The sequence below is a fragment of the Thermobia domestica genome, chromosome 2 (genome assembly GCF_964235325.1).
Source record: "Thermobia domestica chromosome 2, izTheDome1.hap1.1, whole genome shotgun sequence".
Taxonomy (NCBI): Eukaryota; Metazoa; Arthropoda; class Insecta; order Zygentoma; family Lepismatidae; genus Thermobia; species Thermobia domestica.
In genome coordinates, this window is record NC_137455.1 from 332,736,209 (window position 1) to 332,762,693 (window position 26,485).

A 26,485-nucleotide genomic window follows, 5' to 3' on the forward strand; every position below is an offset into this window, starting at 1 on the left:
CAAACATCGTGTGCGTTTTTTTTTCCTCGTGACTTCTGTTTCCTTCTACTTTCTTCATTCCTTCCTTTCATTCATTCTCATCATCACCATCTCCTTTAGTCTACATGGCATAACGTGGGACGTAAAACTGAAAGATATAATTTGATTTGATTTCTTGAAGATTCGCGGAAAATGTCCGAATTTGCATCCGCAAGGATGTGTAGCGTCATTCAAAAGCCTGATTAATTCCAAAGAAAATGGTGAACAAACCATTAGTCTGAGGTAATTAAGGTAGGAGCATCATATTCCTAAGTCAAAATCTATAATTTTCTTTAAAAAAAAAAAAAAAAGAAAAAAGAAAAAAAGACGTGATTTTTAAAAGGGTTAAGGGTAATCGCTGGAGATTTTATAGGAAAAGGAAAGGAAGTGTTTATTGAAATGGAAAAGCTTTAGTATGAATTTGTGAGTGTTGATGGGAGTTCTGAAGACGATTAGGTGGGGATGAAAGGACCAAACACTCATAGGAAACTTGTAGGGCTTTCTGTATGTGATCCAACAAGAAAGATCAATGGGAGTTCGACAGATATGTTGACTCCTATCAATGTCAATATATTGATTTACAAGAGATAGTGAAGGCAGAAGAAGAGGAAGAAGAAAGATGCACCCTTTTCTCGGTACAAGAGATAGTGAAGGAAGAAGAGGAAGAAGAAGAATAGATGCACCCGTTTCTCAGTACAAGAGATAGTGAAGGAAGAAGAGGAAGAAGAATAGATGCACCCTTTTCTCGGTACAAGAGATAGTGAAGGAAGAAGAAGAATGGATGCCCTTTTCTCCGATAGTTGAACTCTTGATGGGGAATCTGAGTATAAATGAACAGAACTTGAATATGATGCGAGGAAAAGGTGCGAAAAATACGAGATGCAAATAAACGTTGGGAATACAAAACCAGGGTCAATTGGAATGAAACGATCTATTTGAAATATTGAAGTAGAAAAGGGGTTAGTAAAACAGATTACTTTCCAGCACTTATTATTATTATTATTATTATTATTATTATTATTATTATTATTATTATTATTATTATTATTATTATTATTATTATTATTATTATTATTATTAGGATAGGAAGTGCGAACTTGAAATAAAAGCAAAGAAACCTTCGAAAGAAAATTATATTTTGTGAATTTTCGAATAATAAAGAGTTAAGAAAAACTCTCCCAAAAGAATATTTTACTCTACAAAGCAGAAACAAGGAGACTATGCAAAAGTATAAATAAATAAGATTCTTTTTTACGAAATGTGGGTGTGTAGAAGACTAGAGAAAATGAGTGAGTTGATTAAAACATCAGTGAAGGAGGGCTCCGAATATTAAGTGAGCTAATTGCATGCCATAGAGGAAATCTGGTTGGCACATTCTCTGAGAGGGCAGTTTATCCTTAGGGATGTGAAAGAGGAAGGGAAGACAGACTATACAATTATTGGGCGGTATTAAAATGGCTACTACAAGAAGAAGAAATTAACTGAAAACCACAGTGCATGGTAGCTTCTAAATTTATGGCAACTAACCTGCCAATTATGGCAGATATCCTATGAGAGTTTTCTTTTTTAAATTTAACTTCTCACGATTATGCACCGAGCTTAAGGGAGACGGAAATGACAATGTTAGATGAAATGATGAAATAAATAAAGTGAGAATCCCTAGAAAGCCTACGACACGGTGTTTGTTCACCAAAAAGGTTATTTGGAGCTAGCTGGGATCGAACTAGGAACTCAACACATCGGAAATGAGCGCTCTACAAGTGAGCCATCACGTCCCCATAAGGATGATGATAAAAATGAAATTGATTTTTTTTTTGTTTTGTTTAACGTCTCATGGATATGTCTTCTAGGCTAAGAACGATGATTAACAAAAGTGAATAATTGTGAAATTGAGTTTCTTGTACTCTCCTATCAGAAATCGAAGCTAGGAAGCTAGAAATCTTCTCTTTCTTTCTTTCTTTTTCTTTTTTTTTTTTGTGTAAATGGCACTACAGTTCTTTATATTTAATTAATTCCTCTGCAATAAGGAGTAATGTGCTTATCTCACAGAATTTCATGAAGAGTAATTTACTGATGAGCGAGTTCTGCCCTTGGAAAAGGAATTCGTTGATGAATTTCTTTATACAGTATTTCATAAATACCCATAAATATTTTTTTCTATTAACAACTTGACAAAATCGCATGACTCATTTCTCTAAAATTATTCAAGAAAAGGATTTTTATTGGTCATGTGATTTTTTTAACAAGGTTTTTTAAATGGATACAATTTCTAATATTTCATAAATTTTACATAGACCCTATACGAGTATATACAGTACACATAAATCATTAGCAGCCTTACCTTGTGGCGTAAGTTATTGAAAGAATTCAGAAAAGATCGGCTTCCAATGAGGTTAATTTCTTTTCTATAATTTTTTTGAAGGATGCCTACGATAATCTTGTTCATATTAATTTATATATATATATATATATATATATATATATATATATATATATATATATATATATATATATATATATATATATATATATATATATATATAATTATTAATCTATAGTTATAGCATTATATAAAAGAGTAAAACTAACTTATTTGTCAACACAGGCCATACAACCATTGATAGAAACAGGAAATTTGGACAAAGTATTCCCGTTGCGTAGGGGTAAAGTGTTTGGGAAAACGCGGGGGTACGTCGTCCTCCCACTTCCAAGTAATATCTATGATGTCCCTCCACTTCCTAAAAAAAAGTACAATGGGCAAAGATAGGCACGTGAAAGGGATGACGTCATGCATCTCCCTACCTTTTCAAATCCACTTTTATTCCTGCTGTTGAGACAAAAGCAAAGGATAACGCATTTTTCAAAACACATCTTAATCTCGGGTACACAAAAGTTTAAATTTGTGCCAAGAAGAGATTATCTCACGAATCCCAGAATTTAGAGAAATTAAACTCTTCATTACCAAAAAAAAAAAAAAAAGGAAGAAAAAGAAAAGAAAAGAAAAAAGAAAAAGAAAGGAAAGAAATTGAACACATGTTTCAGCGTTTTCAAAAATTTCCTTCTTAAAGGAAAAACAGAGCAATTTATATAATATTCAGACTTCAGATTCTTTACTTAGAAAATGCTCAATGTGAAAATTCACTTAAATTGGAAGTGTGAAATTAGACATATAGATTCTTTATTAAAAATAAAGAAATAATGGGTTTCAGCGTTTCTGATAATTCCGCCCCCAAGAGGGAAAGAAATGGAATTTCTGTAATAGTCAAGTTTCCGATTTTTAAGTTTTTTTTTTTTTTTTTTTTAATTCAGAAAATACCCAATATGAGGATTCGCTCAAGTTGAATATGGAAAATTAGGTATATAAACTTCCAAGTAAAAATTAATGAACACGTGTTTCTGTGCCTTCGATAATTCTGCTTCTAAATGGGAAACGGAGGCAATTTCTTCAATAATCAAATTTCTAGTTTTATATTTATAAACCTATATTTTTCCTGTGCGAAGAACTGGCACTTCTGGTAGTTTTATAATAAAAGTTATAGTCTAATTTTACCCCACTTCGGCGAAGCCATTTTGACATGTGTGTATGTGGATATTCATATCTATCTTTGTATCCATTAAATCCACTGTGGAGTCAAACGCCTGGACCAATTTCAATAAGTGAGATATCGTTGGAATCATGGTGACTATCCTAGTAACGCAGGATAGGTGACGTCACAAAAAGTCAATATAGCGGACATCAGCCTTCGTTATGTCTAAGCTGGAAAAAATCTTTCCCTACAATATGGATGTCAAAAAGAACTTCTCATTGGAGGAACAGAGATAAAATTTTGTGGCAAAACCCCCATAGAAATTCACAGTGCCTTACGTGAATTTTATGGTGAGACAACAGTGGGCCGTACTAGTTTCTCGTTGGGCTACTCTTTTCCGTAGTGGACGTGTAAGCATAAAGGATGATGCAAGACCAGGAAGGTCGAAGTCATCAACCGCTGAAAGAAGTGTGCAAGTTGTGGGAGATGCACTTCAGCAAGATCATCGTTTGACATATGAGAAACTTTCTGACATCACAGGGATTCCATCAATGTCAGTATACTGAATTCTAACAAATGATTTGTAGAAGAGAAAAATTTCTGCTCGATGGATACCCCACTTCTTGATGCTGAACGGAAGCAGACACGGCTGGACAATGCAACAGTGCTGAAACAAAGATTCAACGTTGAAGGTGAGGACTTTCTGCGTCGAGTCATTGCTATTGATGAAACGTGGATCAGAGACTTTGAGCCGGAGCTGATATTACAACCCAACGAATGGAGAGCTCCATCTTCTCCAAGACCAAAAATGGTCGCCTATTTCAATCAAAGGTTAAGCAAATTATGATTATTGCTTAGATCAAAAAAGCATTACCATAACGGACAGAGTTCCATGTAAAAGAAGTCTCACAGCAGCTTATTATTGTGGATTCCTGCTGAAACTGCACAGAAAAATACACAAAACCCGACCGCAGTTGCTCAGGGCGGGTTCACTGATTCTCCACGACAACGCTCGTCCGCTCACCGCTAATGTTGTGCGTACAAAGTTCCGCAAATATGGTTGAAAAATGTTACCTCATGCTCCCTACAGTTCGGACGTGAGTCCACCAAACTACAACCTATTCCCAAAGTTGAAACAACGTCCATATCTGGAAGAGCTGTCTGCTGCCTTTACCTGAACCATTCGACAGCTTCACAAAGATGGCGGTCTTGATGGAATGCAAAAGCTATCCGGATGATGGGCTTCCATCCTTGCCAAGCAGGGAGATTATACTGAAGGCATTTGTAAATAGATCCTCTTCAAACAATAAACGTGTAAGGCACTAAAAATTAATGTGTATTAGTTATGAAATGACCCTCATAGATAGTGAGAAGCGGTTTTTTAACGATCGATTCAGTGTCCCGAGAAAAATTTCCATGCCCACTTTTCTCTCTACTGAAACTGAAAGTCGGAGAAATCCACTACTACTTCCGGTTTCGATATTAATTTTCATAGAGGAAAACGGTAAGAGATACCGAGAAGTGGCTTTTCGATATGGGTTCAACATTCCTAAAATAAGTTTGTTCTCCATCATTATCTCTCTATTCTCTACCGGAATTATTGCCTATGATTTCCGAGTTCAACACTAACCGTTATAGTGAAAAAATGGTAGGAGATACCAAATACAGTAGGAAGCCGAAAATCAGTACTAATTGAGAACACAGGTAGTTCAGATTTTCGAAAATGACCAAGAAAATGCCATTTAGGCTTAAATATAATGTACGGTATGCTCTTTTATCGATACAATGGTTATACAGTACATACACTAATTGCAATACCGTACGTAAGGTTACTTACATTTAATTTTTCTGAAGAACCTGCTCGTACACTAAATTACAGTGTTCTTGTAACTCACACTTATAATTTAACTTGTATAGGCCTAAGGGAAAATACAAATAAAAATATGCATGACAAACAATTACATATGAATGAACTTTTGTAAAAACACTGACTTCACACAACGCCGAAGGACAATCCTATTGTTTGTTTATCACTAGCGCTAAGACAAAATGTAAAAAGATTCTAGGGACCGCGTTCGGATTTTTTACGTTCGGCCTATCGACATCCTACTGTAGCAATTTCTTAAAATGAACTGAGTACCGCAACAATATGTTCCATCCCCGATTTTCCTTTATCATGAGTCGAAAATCTATTACCAATTCTGATTTCAATATTAATTGTCATGGAATAAAAATAGGAAGAAGTAGCAAGAAGTGAATGCGGCATTCCAAGAATAACTTCCATCTCTTAGCTTATCCCTTTATTACAACTGGAAGTTATATAGGGTGATTAAAAAAAACGGATTTCATTTGGGTCTAGAATTTCTAACTGAAGTCCGATTTTCATGCGATTTGCGGCAAATGATTAAGGAAGGATGGGAGATTTATGGGACTATGTTTACTAGTTTAAATTCATCCGGGGTAATATTGATTACGCCTCAAGAAAAACAGCAAATGTTAGCCAGTGTACCTTACAATTGGAATGAAGTGCGGTGCGGTGTGGAGATTTGAGTTTTCTTCGTTATATGGCAACATCGCCAAGTAAGAAACAGGAAACTAGGTCGGCTGTATTGGGAATTGTGCTGTACAGTTCTGTGCTACTGTGTGACTATGATCAGCGCACGTGAGAATAGTGTACTCTTTGGAACAACATGACTTTATCGTTAAAACTTTGGAGAAGGGAATCTGTTGTTGCTATGCAAAGGGCATTCAGAAACAAATTTGCCTCACATTCTCCCCAGACAGGAGCATAATGTGGTCGCTAGTGAATAAATTGGAAGAAACAGGATCGCTTCTGAGTGAGACAGGAAAGCATCGGAACCCGCAGGCGGGTGTTGTGAAAGATGCCAGTTATCGACTCCTTAGGTCACCCAAGAAATCTCTCCGTCGTTTGTGGACAAGAAACCGGCTATAGCTATTCAACATGTGATTTATGGGTGTTAGCACTAACACAATTTGTTTTTTGCGGTTTCGCTTCAAAATCCAAAACCTCATTCTAATTGTAAGGTATACTGGCGAAAATTTGCTGTTTCTCTTGAGGCGTGATTGATATTATCCCGGATGAATTTAATCAAGTAAACATAGTCCCATAAATCTCCCATCCTTTCTTGATCATTTGTCACAAACCGCATGAAAATCGGACTTCAGTTAGAAATTCTAGACCCAAATCAAATCCGTGAGTTTTAAAAAAATCACCCTGTATAACGACTATTTGAAATTTCAGTATTGACTTAGAATAGTTCGGAAGAATAACATAGTTTTAGAAACACTGTCTTGTCGCTGAAGAACACGTAGTTAGATAATGAGAATCATTTCCTTAAAATATATATCCACTCGAAATAAAAAATTCTGGGTCAACATCAATGTTTCCTAAAACAGTGTAAATCCTTATACAATGTTGAATCTACTGCTGATGTTGTAGGAGTTATATGCTGTATATTGATAGAAAGCATCACGCAAACACGTTGTTCAATAATTTACAAAAAAAAAAAAAAAAGTTTGTATATTGTAAATCCTGCCATTTCATGACTGAAGGTTGATCAGATAAAAAGTTCGGAGATGTTCTGTATCGTGTTTGTATGTAGGCTAATATCCATGGTATCGAACGTGATCAATATACGTATTAGGCAGAACATGTATAATCAAAGGAGGAAAAACTAACTTATCATATGATTACTAGTGGAGGTTTTCAAAAACTTTATTTTGCGCCTTTTGTAGCAGAGTACATAAGATGGGAAGAAAAGACAGTGGTAGAAATATCCAGAATACAGTAACTGAGAATACGTAGGGGAACATCTACGCGGGGTTCAACTGGGTCCGGGCACCCATCCCGAACTTTGTAACTTAAAATACATTTTTTTAAAATGTTCTTAATAAAACTATACTTATTTAGCAGAGAAATGATTCATATAGCATCAAGATTTGCTCTTACACTTCATCTGTTTCTGTACTCTTCCTTTTCAAATACAAAAACAATCTAGTTCTATCATTTTTTTCAGAGAATAAAAGGCAGCAATTAACAATTACGTATCACCTTTCCAAGCGCGGGATAGCACCGGTTCAATATCACATAGACGTAGTATCTTCCAAAAAGGATCTGGATTCCTTCCAACAAAATTTTCTGGCTGCGCGCCAGGAACTATGTAATACGCTACTGTAGTTTCAAGAACTAATTCACATATGAACGCGCGCGCACACACACACACAAGCAAAAGTTCGAGCTGAAATTTAATTTAAAAATAATAAATAATTCCATAGAATATGTTACCACAAAATGAAAATGTAAAACACAACAGTCTTTATTATGTAGTTGAAAACGTAATAAAGCAATTATATAACGAACGTATAGGCCGAGACAATATTTAACCGTGACAATATTTTGTGTTTTCAAAAGGGCACAATCCAGCTTAATCTGGACGTATGGTTATTTTTGGAGTTAATATCACCCCGCGCCAATCGAAATATTGTTCATTAACATGTCATGAAACCATTTTTTCCCCTTTCTTAATTCTGTTTCTTCCAGTGTTATGATTGTTATAGTTTTCACAACACATATTGAAGAGAAACCAATATATACATATTTTTTCAAACGAATACTGTAGGAATGAAGAATAAACGAAATGGTAATAAGAATGGTTCCCAACCCTTTTTGACTCATGACATACTTTACTGTACGCCTATGACATTGCGACATACTTTGACATTTATTAAAACAATATAAATTATAATAGTGGCGTACTCAGAGTTTCGTCAAAAGAGTGTTAAAGAACTCAATCTCGAATCCTTTTGGACCATACATGACTTTTGTAAATATAATATAGTAAATGTTTGTTTTCATAATATCTTGTACCAGGGGATTAAAACATGGAAACCGTTCCTTGCGTACGCCACTGATAGTAGTATAATGCTATAAATGTCTATAAAATAGGAACTATGTGTAGTACTGGTCATTGTTGCTGCCGTTGGAGACGTTGAGAGATACAGTCGGTCTCAAAATTTATTCTAATAGGTACATGAAATTTTAAAATTTGCGACACATCTTATAGGACTGCGCGATATACCGGTTAAGGACTACTGATTAATAGGACTATATAGTATAATAACAGCTATTATTATTATTATTATATTTATTATTATTATTATTATTATTATTATTATTATTATTATTATTATTATTATTATTATTATTATTATTATTATTATTATTATTATTTTCAGTACAATCGACCGACGCAACACTGTTCGTAAGAGGAAATGTTAGTACGGTACACTGAAATTGCTCTTCCCATTGAAATGAATGAAAATACAATTAATCCGTTGTAGTCACAGAAACATAGCATTCTATGGATATTTTTCATGTTGAAATGTTTTCTTTGATGGATAATTTACTACAATAGAATGGAAATAATATTATCGTGACAACAAAAATAACACTAAATTAAACAAAGGATTATGAGGGATAAAAATAACCCAAAAAAGTAAGTTTCCATCACGTCTGAAGTATCAAAATGCGGGCGCTCTTCCATCTGGCTAACTCGTTATATAATTATAAACAGTGGCGAAGCGTGCTGTAAAAACTGAGTAGACAGATTCTAAGAAAGCGGTTGGGTCAACTTTACGGATGTTAAAAGTTGTATTCACCCAACAATACCAATTATGTTGTATTCAACTAATACAAATGAATGCTATATTCATCCAACAATACCAATAAATGTTGTATTCATCCAACAATACCAAAAAAGGTTGTGTTCATCCAACAACACCAATAAATGTATTCATCTAATACCAATAAATGTTGTATTCATCCAACAATACCAATAAATGTTATTCATCCAACAATACCAATAAATGTTGTATTCATCCAACAATACCAATAAATTTTGTACTCATCCAACAATACCAATAGATGTTGTATTCCTCCAACAATACCAATTATGTTGTATTCAACTAATACAAATGAATGTTATATTCATCCAACAATAGCAATAAATGTTGTATTTATTCAACAATACCAATAAAGGCTGTGTTCATCCAACAACACCAAGAAATGTTGTATTCATCTAATACCAATAAATGTATTCATCCAACAATACTAATAAATGTTATTCATCCAACAATACCAATAAATGTTATTCATCCAACAATACCAATAAAGGTTGTGTTCAAACAACAAAACCAATAAATGCTGTATTTATTCAACAATACCAATAAAGGTTGTGTTCAACCAACAATACCAATAAATATTGTATTCATCCGACAATTCTAATAAATGATATTCTCGCAACAATACCAATAAATATATTCATCCAACAATATCAATAAATGTTGTATTCATCTAACAATACTAGTAAATGTTGTATTCATCCAACAATACCAATAAATTTTATATTCACTCAACAATACAAATAAATATATTCATCCCACAATACCAATAAATGTATTCATCCAACAATACCAATAAATGTATTCATCCAACAAAATCAATAAATGATGTATTCATCTAATAATACCAATAAATGTTGTATCAACCTACAATACCAATAAATGTTGTATTCATTTAACAATACCAATGAATGCTGTATTCATTCAACAATACCAATAAATGTTGTACTCATCCAACAATATCAATAAAGTAATCATCTAACAATACCAAAAAATGTTGTATTCATCCAACAATACCAATGAATGTTATATTTATCCAACAATACCAATAAAGGTTGTATTCAACCAACAATACCAATAAATGTTGTATTCATCTGACAATTTCAATAAATGTTGTATTCATCCAACAATACCAATAAATATATTCATCCAACAAAATCAATAAATGATGTATTCATCTAATAATACCAATAAATGTTGTATCATCCTACAATACCAATAAATGTTGTATTCATTTAACAATACCAATGAATTCTGTATTCATTCAACAATACCAATAAATGTTGTACTCATCCAACAATATCAATAAATGTTGTAATCATCTAACAATACCAATAAATGTTGTATTCATCCAACAATACCAATGAATGTTATATTTATCCAACAATACCAATAAAGGTTGTATTCAACCAACAAAACCAATAAATATTGTATTCATCTGACAATTTCAATAAATGTTGTATTCATCCAACAATATCAATAAATGTTGTTCATCAAACAATACCAATAAATATTGTATTCATCCAACAATACCAATAAAGGTTGTGTTCAACCAACAAAATCAATAATGTAGTCATCTGACAATTCCAATAAATGTTGTATTCATTCAACAATATAAATAAATGTATTCATCCAACAATATAAATAAATGTTTTATTCATTAACAATACCAATAAATGCTGTATTCATTCCACAATACCAATAAATGTTGTATTCATCTAACAATATCAATAAATATTGTATTCATCTAACAATACCAATAAATGTTGTATCATCCAACAATACCAATAAATGTATTCATCCAACAAAATCAATAAATGATGTATTCATCTAATAATACCAATAAATGTTGTATTCATCCAATAATATAAATAAATATTTTATTCATTTAAGAATACCAATAAATGTTGTATCATCCCACAATACCAATAAAGATTGTATTCAACCAACAAAACCAATAAATATTGTATTCATCTGACAATTTCAATAAATGTTGTATTCATCCAACAATACCAATAAATGTTGTTCATCAAACAATACCAATAAATATTGTATTCATCCAACAATACCAATAAAGGTTGTGTTCAACCAACAAAATCAATAAATAATGTAGTCATCTGACAATTCCAATAAATGATGTATTCATTCAACAATATAAATAAATGTATTCATCCAACAATATCAATAAATGTTTTATTCATTAACAATACCAATAAATGCTGTATTCATTCCACAATACCAATAAATGTTGTATTCATCCAACAATACCAATGAATGTTGTATTCATCCAACAATACCAATAAATGTTGTATTCATCTAACAATACCAATAAATGTTGTATTCATCCAACAATACCAATAAATGTTGTATTCCTTAACAATACCAATAAATGTTGTATCATCCAATACCAATAAATGTATTCATCCAACAAAATCAATAAATGATGTATTCATCTAATAATACCAATAAATGTTGTATTCATCCAATAATATAAATAAATATTGTATTCATTTAAGAATACCAATAAATATTGTATCATCCCACAATACCAATAAAGGTTGTATTCAACCAACAAAACCAATAAATATTGTATTCATCTGACAATTTCAATAAATGTTGTATTCATCCAACAATACCAATAAATGTTGTTCATCAAACAATACCAATAAATATTGTATTCATCCAACAATACCAATAAAGGTTGTGTTCAACCAACAAAATCAATAAATAATGTAGTCATCTGACAATTCCAATAAATGTTGTATTCATTCAACAATATAAATAAATGTATTCATCCAACAATATCAATAAATGTTTTATTCATTAACAATACCAATAAATGCTGTATTCATTTCACAATACCAATAAATGTTGTATTCATCCAACAATACCAATGAATGTTGTATTCATCCAACAATACCAATAAATGTTGTATTCATCTAACAATACCAATAAATGTTGTATTCATCCAACAATACCAATAAATGTTGTATTCATCGTACAATACTAACGTGTGTTCATTTTAAAATAGACCAATCGCTACATATATATGATGTGATTAGTAGTAGCTAGTTAAAAATTGAGAATTTGATGTTCGTTTCACGTTCATACATGGGTTTCCCAGAGTTGCCGTTAGTCAATTCTTTTATTAATATTTCTTTGAAATATTACTCTGCAGAAAGTGAAGAAATCACCCACTGGAAGATTCATGAAAATGTATAAAAGGCACTATATAATAGAATTGCTTTCGATTATTCAATTTGAAGTAAGAAAAATACGAGAAAACTATACTTTTTAAAGGAAATATTTTTAATATACTTATATTGCGCGAAAATCAATCATACTGGAAGTTTTGTGTCTTTATATTGAGTGGTCAAAAGGAAAATTCCTTCTCTTCTTCTGCATCCACTATTGAAGTTGTTCCCCGCCTGTTTGGGATTGAATTTCCAAGAGTTACACAAGTTGATGATAATATTCGTAAAAAATTATTAAAACAGGAATTTCAGAAGATTTGTAATAAGAAGATAACAAATTAGATCTACATCATATATCAGGTTGTCTGAAAAGTATTCACCCTCAGGATATAAAAATTGAGAATATTATTGTGATTTGAAAATTACATTATGAATCCACATATGCATCACTTTGTTCGATACTCTGATCACTAATCCGTCGCTTCAGAATTTCTGTGGTTTCTCGTCAAAAAATATGGGACGTGGTTTTTACAGACCTCTTTTGAAATAACACCATTCAGGGAGTTCTACAGATATTGATACAAATGATAGTCTGACGGTGTCAGGTCCGAGCTATACGATAAAACTTCCCAACAAGTTCTTTTAATTTGTGATCGGTCATTAAGGATGTAAACGATCTGGCATTGTCAGCGTGATATAATACATCCTATCTGTTGACCATCTCCGTCCTTTTAAGTTGATAAGTGAACCAACGTTAATTGTTGACAGTACAGTTCCGACGCTATCGCTCTCCCCGGCGGGAGCGGCTCGTGACGCACGATATCTTTTCTAATTTCACCAAACTTACAGCATAATCTTTCTGGCCGTCGGTATGGGCGTTGACACAGATTGTGGAGCTTCTTATCGCTTCAGTCACGTTCTTCGCACATTGTTGTAAAATATTCACTTCTCATCACTCGTCATCAACCACTTTAGAAATGGCTCGAGTTTGTTGTTTCGGTAGATATTTAGAACTAGAAATTCTATCGAGTATTTGTTTTTGAGTCGGATCATGTGGCATCCAAACATCGAGCTTCTTTTAGTAGCCTGTTTTCACCAAATGGTTGAACACTATTTGGTGACGGATGTCTAGGCCATTGGCGATGTCGTGATTGCTTACTGCAAATCTTGCCTGACTTTTGCCAGAATATCCAACCTTTTACGCTGTGGTTGATTGCCCACTGCGAGGAGCATCTTGGACATTGAAATCACCAGAACAAAAGCGACTGAATAATCTTTTAGCTGTTGCTTTTGATAATATATCTTGACCATAAAATACAAATTTCTTCACGTATCTGTGCAGTATTCGCGGCTTAATCGAAATAAAATTCTAAAAAGTAGCGCAATTTTGCAGATAGTTAACTCATCTTTATGGCGTAATGCTTTAGGTCTATAAGAATTCCAACGTTTTTGCACATCTACTAGCTTTAACAATCAACTGTCAAATGACTTTATGCGGCTGACGCGCTGCAAGTCATATATTTTGAGATTTGAAACACTAACGCCATCTCGTGTGTAAAAGGCTCACTAGACTACCTGGTATAATGACTTAAAATTCACTTATGTAGTTATTAAAAAGTATGTCTAAAAGAAGTCCAAGAACGAGCACAATGTTATTAGTCACAAGATGAAAAAAATAAAAACAAAAACAAAAAACAAGCAGATTACATTTAAATTCCTGAAATTACAAGTTCGGAAAATTGTTGAAACACATAACATTTAACATTTTAATGTTTTTTGTCAGCGAGGCTGCATCTCCGGTCAGTAAAGCTCGTGGGTATATTGTTAGCGTACGTACCTTCGGCGATCTGGGTTCAATTACCAGTGAAAGTTCATGTGGTTCAGATCATTCGTTAACCTGTAGGACCATGTCTCATATAGCCTCTGTGCTAAATGGACACTGAAGTCCTAATCAACCGATGAATCAACCCGACTAGTTACTAAGTAAATATTTGTATGTAGAAAAGCACCCAGCAAAACCGATTGATGAGAGCAGTGATTGGTCGACTTGATGTTGCCGCCTCCAGTGATTTATCCAGAATTTTGAACTTAGGGGGTGTTCAAAATATCTGGGGGGGTGCAATCGTGCATTAAGGTCGTATACTATTATCGCTTTATTTAACTTTAAAATTCGTTGATGTAACGAACGATTGCATTGAATTTTCTTCCTCAGCCAGAGCCAATTAGCGTCGACTTTCTTATGCTTGGTGTGACGTCGAGATAAAATCGTTGGCAATCGATTGATCAAACATTATTGTGACGATCACAGCCGTGTAAAGGTTGATTTCCATTCAATCTTACATTGCGTGCTTTGCTTGAAAATTTATCTTGTCGGAAGTAAGTTGTTTTATTCTATTGGAACTTAAAAACAAGAATTCAAAATCTTTTAAAAAACAAAATAGCAAGATTTTTAATGGTATCTTCCCGTTTTGCCTAAAGGTCCTCCAGCACTTTGTAGAAACTATTTTAAATGATCTTTAGGCAGAACGGGAATACGACGAATTCTGTCCAGGAAGGGATTTCTTCAAGAGAATTTCTCTTTAGTAATTGTAACAGATCCAGTAAGAAGAATAACTATTTCTTTAAGTTTTATCATAAATTTTAGATGTTACTCCACTTGTTCTTCTCGGAAAAATGACAAGATACAGTTCTGTTATTAACAGTGTTGTTCTCATCTTGATATCTCAGTAAAAGTAAATGTGATTTGAAAAAAAAAAAAAAAAAAGCTACCTGCACAGAAATGGAAAATTGATTGACTCAGTTGCAAGAAAGCCGTTTGACATTATAGTTGAAACGAAGATAAAATAAACTTACTTCAGTCTAGTATTAAGTCATTTCACAACAAAATTTTTTATTCAATTTTAAAGTAGTTCACCTCTAATATGCTAGGGCTCGCAATCAGGGGGCAGCTTTAGAATTTTAATTTTGGGTAGGCCCGCTCCCTCGTGTATGGTTACATATGCACATTTGATTGATCATTGACAATAGGAAATTACTTTTACAGTAGTGGTTGATGCTGTTTATTAAATAATAATTTACCAATAATATAAAAAGTGAATAATATATTTTAATATATTTACTTTTTATTGTATCTTTTAGTGTTTATATATTTTTCAAAAATTTTTGTACCCGCTAAAACCGCCACTGCTCGCAGTACGTAAAAGGTGCCACAGTTCACATCCTCAAGACATGTTTGGCCATATAATAAACAAACAATGCAAAGGGATGCGTAAGACAGGGGTGCCCACAAGTGGGGCTATGACGCAAACTGCGTCATTGAAATATTGGGGGGGGGGTAAAAATCTATATAAATATGTTTGAGAGGGTGTAAAAATTAATCGAAAAGATTTTTTTTTAAGGAAGAACACCTACGGATAGGCAATTGAGGGGGGGGGGTGCGTCATGGACATGAGGGGGGGGGCACCACTGCGTAAGATAGCCCTTATCCTCGATTATCTGACCTTTTGATTTGATTGAAACTACAAGAAACATACAAGTATTTCGATATTGACATTTATATTTTGTATTGCTGCTATTTACATTGACAATATAAATATGAAAATAGAAGTCGAATATATATGATACTATTGCATATAGTATAGAATTATGTATATAAGACAAATCAGCTGATAAGGTGATGCCGAAAAAGGAGTTGTGATGTAGAGCACTAACATTCTTTCTTAAGACTCGCCTTATGCATCCTCTTGCATTGTTTACTTAATATATGGCCAAACATTCTTGAGGATGTGAACTGTGGCACGTTTTACGTACTGAGACTCTTAGCATGTTAGAGATGAACTACTGAAAAGTGAATAAAATCTTGATGTGAAATAATTTGATATTGTACCGAATTAAGTTTATTTTAGGTTCGTTTCAGTTACAATGTCAAACGGCTTTCTTGCAACTGAGTCAATCAATTTTCCATTTGCCGCAGGCATTAAAAAAAAAAAAAAAAAATCATCTTTACCAAAGTAGATGTGAATAATACTGCTGATGAAGAACTGTATCCTCGTCATTTTTCTGAGAACAACATCTAAAATTTATGATGAAACTTGAAGAAATAGTTATTCTTCTTACAGCCTCTCTGTTAGAATTACCAAACAGAATGCAGGACAAAATTCAAGAGGACAATGAAATTTCAAGCGCCAGAAAAAATCAGACAAAACGGACTAAATTCAAGCAGCAGAATCGTAGGTGCAGATTAATAAAAGAATGATTGTTTTTTCTTCAATTGTTATGCATCTAAAATGTTATCTGAAATTCTTTACTTTACGGAAATAACATTTAAAAAATGCTGAAAACCCAATAAAAGACGTAAGACTGTTATAGTAAGTATATATTTCACATTTGGTCTTTGCTTTAAAAAAAAAAAAATCTTGATCGGTATTTCAGAAATAAAATAAATATTTATACATTACTCAAAATAAAAGATTGCTATATGCTACCACACAAGAACGATATTTTTCAAATCAAATAGCATTACAGTTACTTTTTGTAATTAAAATGGTCTTATTATAATATACCAAACGTATTTCAAATGTGTTAAAGGTATAATAAATAGGAATACCCAGAACTTTTCATATGGGTATGTGTAGTTGTGGCGGTTGGACGTTAAAAGTGTGTGTGTATGTGTGTGTGTGGGGGGGGGGGAAGACATGATATCAATGTCTGTATATCAATGATAGTTTTCCTGGTTGCTTCTAACATTTTGTTTGACGAAACGTTGTATAACTATTAGGATAATGTTTTTTCCAGTTAAAATACCATATATCGTGTTTCATATTTTATTAAGTAAATTGACAAGAGCAACGCAAGTAGATACTACCTTTTGTATTCTCAAACAACGAAGGTGTAAGAAGAGATTTGATTCCTTGCTCATGAACATCTTAAAATTCTGTCTGGAAAATTATGTGACCAGATTAGGGGCCTATTTAATAACAAATTTGCAAAACAAATAAACAGAAAGGATAATATTAATCGAATAGTAACGAAAAATGAGTTTTGTTTTGCAAAAGTGATATTGAAACTGGGAATTAATGAACAACTTATATTTTTAATTCCACGCATGCTGTTAAATGTTATTGTTATTACTCTTAGAAAGACAGTAAATACTACAAGCATATACTGCGACATTTAAAGAAATAATTTTGCAGCTTCCCGAAACATGTTCGATGCCATTATGTACAGTTTTCACTTCCTTGGAATACATCAAAACTCAATAATACTTAGAATAACTCCACACTCCAGTTAATGCAAAATAATCCTAAAACCTAGAATTATGTTGAATTCACTAAATTTAATTGTATATACAAAAGTGTATATGTACACCCCTAAACACGTATATTACACTTTAAAACAATGCCACGCCTTTGAAACCCGGGTTGGATTCCTAGGCGAAACTCATGTGGTTCGTATTCCACGTAAATCCACGTCTCATATAGCCTCACTGCTGAACGGGATGTTAAGCTAAAAAAATCAAATAAAAATATTCCTTACTATTAGAAAGAAGAAAAGCCATTTTAGGAACTGTCTATTTTTGTGCAATTTAAGAATAACTTGTGAACAGTGTTTCTTCCATACATGCTTTTGGGGAGGTACTGCCCCCCGAAGGAGACCAAAATAATACATCTATGATATAATAATAAATAGAATAGTATCTCCAGTTCCCCCCCGGAACACGAGCTCCTCCGTGGTTAAGCGGTTAGCGTACGCGCCTTTGGCGTGGGAAACCCGGGTTCGATTCCCGGCGGGAGCTCATGTGGTTTGGATTCCACGTTAATCAGTAGGTCCACGTCTCATATAGCCTCGCTGCTGAACGGGACGTTAAACTCAAAATCAACTCAACCCCCCCCCCCCGAACATTGTTTCTGGAAGTAACACTGCTTGTAAAGGACTTCTTTCTTTTGCGAAAAGCTATCTCAGTTAGTTCCAAAGTGACTGACTAACATATCGAGCCCTTGTAAGAAGAAATGAAAGTACACTCGAATTGTGGCGCTCCAATAGCTTAATTTTTGGGCTATTTTTCGTGGCTATTAAAACGCAATTTCTATAGCTTTCTTAACTGCACGAGAAGACAACCAATACGTACTCACGGAACGGCAAATATTTTATGGCACAATTTTTATTCTATGAACTATTAATACATACAAAAGCTTTATATTTCCAAATGAAACTATATACAGTAATGGGTCATTTCTAAAAAGTAGGGGGCAACTGCCCCCTTTGCCCCCTGATCGCGGCCCATGGGTATGTGTGAAAGTAATTAAAGCTAATCTGCCCTTTTATTTAAACATTATTACGGTTTATTGAGTTTTTAGCATTTTAAAAGAAAGAAAAGTTATTTTAGTTGAAAAAATACAGATAACGTTTTAGAATATATGACAATTGAAGGGAAAAATAATCATATAGGGTGTGCCCTGGTACATCCAATATATACTCCAGTGACTTTGTCCCTTGGATTTTGTCCTCGTCAAAATTTTCCTTGCATTTTGACCGTTTGGATTTAGTTCGCGCCCTCATTACTACAGGCATTCCGATCTGCATACAAACACGCTAGGAGTCATGCTTTTCGGTGCTGCATTTTCCCTCCTCGCATGGAATTTATTGTCTCCAACGATTAGGCAGAACGGGAATTACTTTTCTTCCTAAAGATAAGATCATTTAAAATATTTTCTACAAAGTCCTGGGGGGCTTTAGGCAGAACGAGAATGAATCTTTTTAATATTGCACACCCTCCTAGTTGGGGGAGTGTAAGGAATTCATTTCCGAGGGTGTCCGAAAATTTTAGGAGGGTTCTGGTGGGTGTTAGGGGGGTGTAGATAAATCACTGGCCGCCTCACTCCATTTCATATTCGATAGCTTCCGCCTAACAAGATTGCACTGAAGCGAAGGTAAAGTGCTGCCGCACACACTCAGTATTCCTTGTTTAATTATTATAGGAATAAAACCTGCAAAATGAGCCAAAAAGTTTTTAAAAGTGAAAAAAGTGATGACATTATTAAAAGGTACAACAACGTGCTTGCATTGAAAAAATATACAAAAACCTGCAACTAAAACACAGTTGGGAGTGCTTATTAATGTTTTCTCTGCAAGAAAAGCTTATTTTGGGTATTTTAATAATTAAAAAAAAATACTGTGTATATTAAGGTTCAGAACGTAATATTCCTAGCTCTAATTATAACATTTAATGTTTGAAAGGTTCCGTGCCTAAGTGCAGAGGTTGCGGCATCCCAATGGTTGCGTCACGATGCTTGAGAAGCGATGGTGCTTCCAGGGGAGACGGATTCAGCTAACATCCATCGACGACGGGAGCGAGAGCGTCAAATGGTAGAAGAAGGAATAGCTTTATGGAAAAAGAAATTACAAGAAGAATGGATACAAAAGATAAAAGAACAGAGAGAGGTAAGTATTAACTAATTAAGCATAGAATTACTATATTTTCAAATTAAAGAATAAAATAAAATAAAATAAATAGATTCAAATTTCAAGTCGGTTGTTAAAATACACTGCTTGACATTAAAACTGTAATACCACGAAGGAGACATTATAAAAAGTCCAAATTTATAGAATATGTAGAGCATGCAAGCAGGCCCCTATCCACTGAGAGGCATGGGGAGCGGGCTCCCTAACTTCTACCGCCCCCTTACATTTTTGGTCTGGCTACTGCCCTGCATGGAAGGATAAGCAACTGATTAGGACAGCGCCGTGAAACAGCAGAGGCTCCAGCAATGCTATCTAATGACAGCAAGTGAAGACTGGCCAGAGGGCCACAGTTCAAGGACAGACGAAGGTTGGTGTGGCATGAGTGTGTACATGTAAGTAAAAGATGCCTCGTCGTTGACTGCAGCAGACTTTCCAGCAGATCTCGGTCTTTAATAGGAGATGACTAGTGGCTTATTGCGAGTGTTGTCTATCTTTTGGCGACATCAGTGCTCATATAAGATAGATTGCAGCTATAGTGTAGTGCATATGGATTCGATGGCTTCACACCGGATCCCAATGACCACGCCATATTACGGGAAGCGAATATAGATGGCTTGTGCCTTTAGCTCTGTCGAATCGGACAACCACATTCTGCACACTGTCGGAAGCACTGGAGGCTGTTGTGCAGCGACCAGTCTCCCCACAAACAGTTCTACTCGTACGTGGTCTAGCAGAGCGATAAATTTTTGCACGGCGCCCATTACTGCTGTTTCCACTGACTACATACCATAGTTATGGGAGACTACAATGGGTGACGGATGGAGAGATGCCAAATGGTAGGATATCCTCTCTTCAGACGAATCCCACTTCTGTCTACAGAATCCATATCTGGCGCTACCGTGGTACTAGATTGGACGACGCCTGTATTTTCATCGCTATGTCGGTCTGGCACTAGATATTAGGGTGTGGGGTGTCATTGAATTCCGTGTGTGTTCATGCCTCCTACACATTGACATGTATTTAAAAATATAATAGTACATTAAAATGTATTGGACCCCATTGTGATCTCTTTAACGTAGGTTCTGCCGGAGACTATATTCCAGCAACATAACGCTTGTCCTTATGTTGCACGTAATGTCCTACACACTTCCTGACAGGACACAATATTCCTCTACTTTTTTAGCCGGCGTGTTTCCCCGATAAATCACCGATTGAACAACTCTGGTCAATAATAGCACAGCGCCTCTCAGACCGGCGAACTCTTCAGCTTCTCATACCCCAAGAGGACATCGAAGTATTCATCCTCTGGATGCCTCGCTGTATTGCAGTCGTTCTGACCGCTCATCATGGGCCCATACGATAAGCGCGCCATAGACGAACGCACTTGCATGACCAACATGTATGAAAGGTTTCTTTCATCATGCATCTTGAAAGAATTTTTTGCCCACACACGTACCAACATGCTGTCCAAGTTACTGAAAGTAGTTTGAGAAATGTGGAGGACGAGGAAACGCGTGCTTTTTCTTTCTGAAACTGCACGACCTTGGCATGCGACGGAGGAGAGTGTCACGTGATTTCTTCCGCTGTCGTGATTGGCGGACCTAAATATAAAACAGCCACTTTGCATGAACGAGCCCATACACGGTAAACATGCATGCAGAACGGCAAAAACATCAAGCATATTTTCAGAAGATTTTGAAAACTTTCAACATGAATGAACGAGGCCATACACGATCAACTTGCCTGTGGTTTTGTCATTTTTCATGCAAGTCGGGCTGTTTCTTCAGGCATGTGTTTACGTGTATGGGCCCCAATACTGTGCGTCAGTAGTTTTGCTCGGGTGTCGCCACGTTGTCACACGTCGCACAGATACAAATTTTATCATCATTTGCTGCTTGTACTATCAGAAATATGCCGGCTATTTTTGTCGCTACTATCTTATCTCCATTTTGGGTTGTATTTTTAATGGCGAGCAGTGCAATATCTTAAAATTTTTTCAACACTCAGTGTTACGTAATGACTCTGAAATGATTTTTACGATCTTTTTTCGAAATACTCTTTATTTTTATATTAACATCTGGTGATTATAGAAAATGAATTATCTATTTTACCGCATGCCAATTAAAAATGATAGAGGTATTAGTTTAATAGAAAAAGGCCAATTTCTCAGCAGTCTATGAAGTTCTATGAGAAAGTATTGACGTTGGTTTTGATATTTTTCACATTCAAATATAAATGTTTCATTGTTCCGAAACACATTTTTAAAAATTGTAATATCGAAAGTGTTAATCTACACGTTTTCGGAGTAAATATATACGTTTATTTTGATTTGTGGAACAAATTGTTTTAATTGAGAAACATATAAAAAATTCTGTTCGAAAAGGATTTCGTACTTATCGCATATGAATTGGAGACACGGAATTTAATTTTTAAAAAAGTACTGAAGAATGATTATCATTATTTAAGGGTATGGAATGTCCATAATTCATTTCCTTAATGTACAACAGATTCAACTTTTTTCTTTCTTTTATACATTTTTTTGAGTAATAAAATTTGCCTTCAGTTAAACTTCAACCTGTCGTCATTCATTTCCTTTTAAATTAACAATAAAAAAATCATTTCTATTTTCTTCTACCCCTTCCCCAATGGTCCTAATACTATTATTTGGATTTGTGTCCTCGTACAACTCTGATCTTGGCTTCTTGAACAAGGCTGTCACGCGAAATTACAACGGATGATCAGGAAAATCGTTGTTCGTGTATTCAGAACTTTTCTCTATTCTTGGAAGAGTTGTTGGAAGAGAATGATAAGACATTCTCTCCGTATAACTAACAGAACGTAAATGGGATTGCACATGTTATTTGACTCAGTTAAAACCTTTTTATTTTCACTGCCGAGAACAATTGAATCAGTGGAAGTCATGTCTTTAATTTGTAGCGAATTGTCCGAAGTGTCATCATTACCTTTCGTGTGGTTTGACTAAGGATTTTTATTATTTTTTGCACGTAAGTATGGAAGATAATAATCACTAGAAACTCAAGTTGTTAATTTTAGATTCAAACTCAGGTAAAGTTCCTGTAAGTAATTTTGCTGATGTGAAGACAAATCATACTAGAAATGGTTGTAGCGCTAACGTAAAATACAATTCTACATTAAGATTTGTTTTGCATATTCAATTAGCACTAGAATTTTAACATGTTTTCTACCTAGTAATTAAACTGGATTGGGCATATTATAATATTTAGACTTTATAAATTATATAACAAACTACGATAGACTAACGAGAAAAAAAATATATAATTTGTATGTTGTATTTGGAAAATGAAATGAAATTTTTGAGTTTTACGTCCCACGGTTATGCCGGTTAGGCTAAAGGAGACGATGATGAGTAATGATAGAATGAAGAAAGTGAGAGGAAACGGGAGAACCCCAAGGAAACCCACGCACACGATGTTTGTCCACCACAAAGTTCACTTGGCGGGAGCAGGGTTTGAACCCGGGACCCCAAGCACCAGAGGTGAACGCTCTACAACTGAGCCACTGCAGCTCTCTCTGTTGTACGTGAGTATCAAACAAGATTAGGCCTATCAGCCGATGTTTTGGTATTAATACCTTTGAGTTATGTAATGGTCAGCATATTGGCATCCGCTCTGCTACTGGGTTTCCTGACTGGACTTCACTACTTCTCACCGGTGACCTGTTAGTCCCTCCCCTATGGAAGCAAAATTGATCGAAATAGGACCAGATCGTATCATCGCCACGCCATGATTTTGTAGAGGACTAAGAAGTTAATCTGTTAGTCCCCACCCCCTATGGAAGAAAAATTAATTGGAATTGGGCCAGATCGTTTGATTGTGTGTGATGGCCACGTTCAGTGACTAATACGCATAATTTGTAGAAAGTTAACAAGTTAACATGTTAGCCCCAGATGTAATCATAATTGATCGGAATTAAGCCAGATTGTTTGATCCTCATTTGGTTGCTTTAATCGACAACGATAATCGTTTGCTCACCACGCATAGTGATGTAATAAGCATAATTTTGTAGGGGGTTAAAAATTTAACCTGTAAGTACTCATGGAATCAAAATTAATCGAAATTGGGCCAGATCGTTTGATCGCCAACATCATCGTTTGATTGTCACTTAGTGACGTAATATAATTACAAAATTTTGTAGGGTAGTAAACAAGATAACTTGTTAGACCGACGAAAGCAAAGTTGATCGGAACTAGTCCAGATTGTTCGATCGTCGTTTGACCCCATTAGTGGCCAACAATCAGCGTTTGATCGCCACACATAATGACATAGTATGCATAATTTTATAGGTACAGCTAACAATTTAACCTGTTAGCCTTCCATGGAAGTAAGATTAATTGGAATTGGGCCAAAATTTTAATCGACATGCGTTTGTCCGTGTGTCCGAGATACAAAAAATCTCTAGAAACTTTTATGGATGAGCATTAGTTGTAGCCAGGATAATTTTGTAGTGGGCTAACAAGTTAACTATAAAAGCAAAATTGGTCGAAATTCGACCAGATTGATGGTCATTTGATTACGGTTGATCGCCAGTAATTCTTGTTTGATCCCACGCCTATTAGCGTAGTACGCATATTTTATTAAGGGAGTTAACAAATTAACCTGTTTTCTTCCACGAAGACAAAAATGATTGGAATTGAATCAGATTGTTTGATGTTCGTTCCATCGCGCTTGATCGACAACAATCAGAGATTGATCACCACCACACATAGTGACGTAATGTGCATAATTTTGTAGGGGGTATTAAGTTTACCTGTTGGTACCCCATGTAAGCAAAATTGATCGGAATTGGACCAGTTTTTTCATCGTCGTTTGGTAGCGTTTGATCGTCGAGTAATACGCATAATTTATTAAGGGGCTATCAAGTTAGCCTGTTAGCCCTACATGGAAACAAAATTGATCGGAATTGGGGAAAATCATTTGCTCGTCATTTGATCGCGTTTCATCGCAAACAATCAGCGTTCGGTTGCTATATAGTGTCGAATTTGAATAATTTAGTAGATTGGTTAACAACTTGACGCATTAACCCACCATGAAAGCAAAATTGACCAAAATAAGGCCAGATCGCTTGATCGTCGTTTGGTAGTCAATAATCATCGTTTGAACGCCATGCATACCCACGTAATACACACACATTAGTAGGGAGCTAACAAGTTAACCCATTAGCCCTCCACCATACTGGGAGGAAAATTGGTCGGAATTGGACCAGATCGTTCCATTGTTGTTTGATATCGTTTGATCGGCAACAATCAGGGTTTGATGGCCACGAAATACACATATTTGTTTTAGGGGATTAACTAGTTAATCTGTAGCCCCCATGGAAGCAAAATCGATCAGATTTGGTCCAGATCGGTTGATTGTCGTTTGATTATATTTGATCGCCACGCGCAGTGATGTAATACTCATAATTTTTTAGGGAGCTAACAACTTATCCTGTTAGCACCCCTTGAAAGCAAAATTGATTTGAATTTGCCCAGATCATTTCATCATCACGCCTGGTGACGTAATACGTATAATTTCGTAGGGGCTAACAAGTTCACTTGTTAGCCCTCCATGGAAGCAAAATTCATCGGAATTGATCATAGAGTTTGATCGCTGAGTGTAGTGACGTAATACGCGACTTTGTAACTTCCTAACCTTTTGTATTTTCGAAATGCCAACACCCTTTACAGAATCCCGGCGTTCACCTGTCCGAGCCTAACTAGATTCAGGCTGCTTGACTTCGGTGATCTCGGTACGCTTGACCCAGGAACCGACAGGAGCAACGTAGGTAGTGTCATATAAACGCAAATTTATACTCTTACAATTCAAGGATAATATATTGTGAACACAATTCTAGGTTTAGAAATTTATATAGTAAAACAGTAGGAAAATTTACATCAGCTTTGCAGAATAATATAAATTTGCATTAAAAATACTCTCTCGATTTTTTTTTTTTTTTTTTTTTTGTTGTTGTTGTTGTTTCAACTTGAAGTGGAATTGTAAAGATGGTAATCCAAATAATGGAAACATGTGTGGTTTGCAAAACACAAGATGTGTGAGGTAGTAATGCTGAGGATGTCTGTACAGTGTCTGCCCTTATTATTGGTGTATTAGGTGATTGTTTACAGTACGTCAAGATGAGTAGCACAGAGATGTATATTGAAGGGGGCAGACCTGGTGATGCAAAAGGGAGACACTGTATGAGTTTCGGAGGCTAAATTATTGATGTTCGGTTAGTTGTTGTACTATATCTGAGATGACCAGTGTGTTGCTAAGTCACGAGGAGCAGTGTCTAAAGTGATGATAGTTTACAGAAGTCATGGCAAAACAAAATCGGCGAAGAGTAATAGAGGACGGAAGAGAAGCCTTAGTTACAGGAATCGTTAAGCAATGAAGAGGATTGTCACCAAAAACAGTGCAGAAAGGTACAAATGACTGAGGAACTTAATCAACACCTGGACAGCCTATTACGACAATCACTGTTCGACGCGAGTTGCATAACCTGAATATCAGAACAATTTCCGAACCGCCTATCATCGCCAACAAAGGTTTAGCGAGACGAAAATAA

At 34.9% G+C, this 26,485-nt stretch overlaps 1 protein-coding gene across 3 annotated transcripts in view; it reads left to right on the forward strand.

The window, feature by feature from the left end:
* The window catches only part of LOC145678709 (uncharacterized), a 101,735-nt gene that overhangs the window by 39,150 nt on the left and 36,100 nt on the right, over nucleotides 1-26,485 (forward strand). For all 3 annotated transcript variants that reach the window (XM_081749137.1, XM_081749136.1, XM_081749138.1), the window contains exon 2: nucleotides 19,676-19,879. In XM_081749137.1, coding sequence (XP_081605263.1) covers nucleotides 19,739-19,879 — 141 coding nt within the window. In that variant the 5' untranslated portion in view covers nucleotides 19,676-19,738. The remainder of the gene's footprint in view (nucleotides 1-19,675; nucleotides 19,880-26,485) is intronic.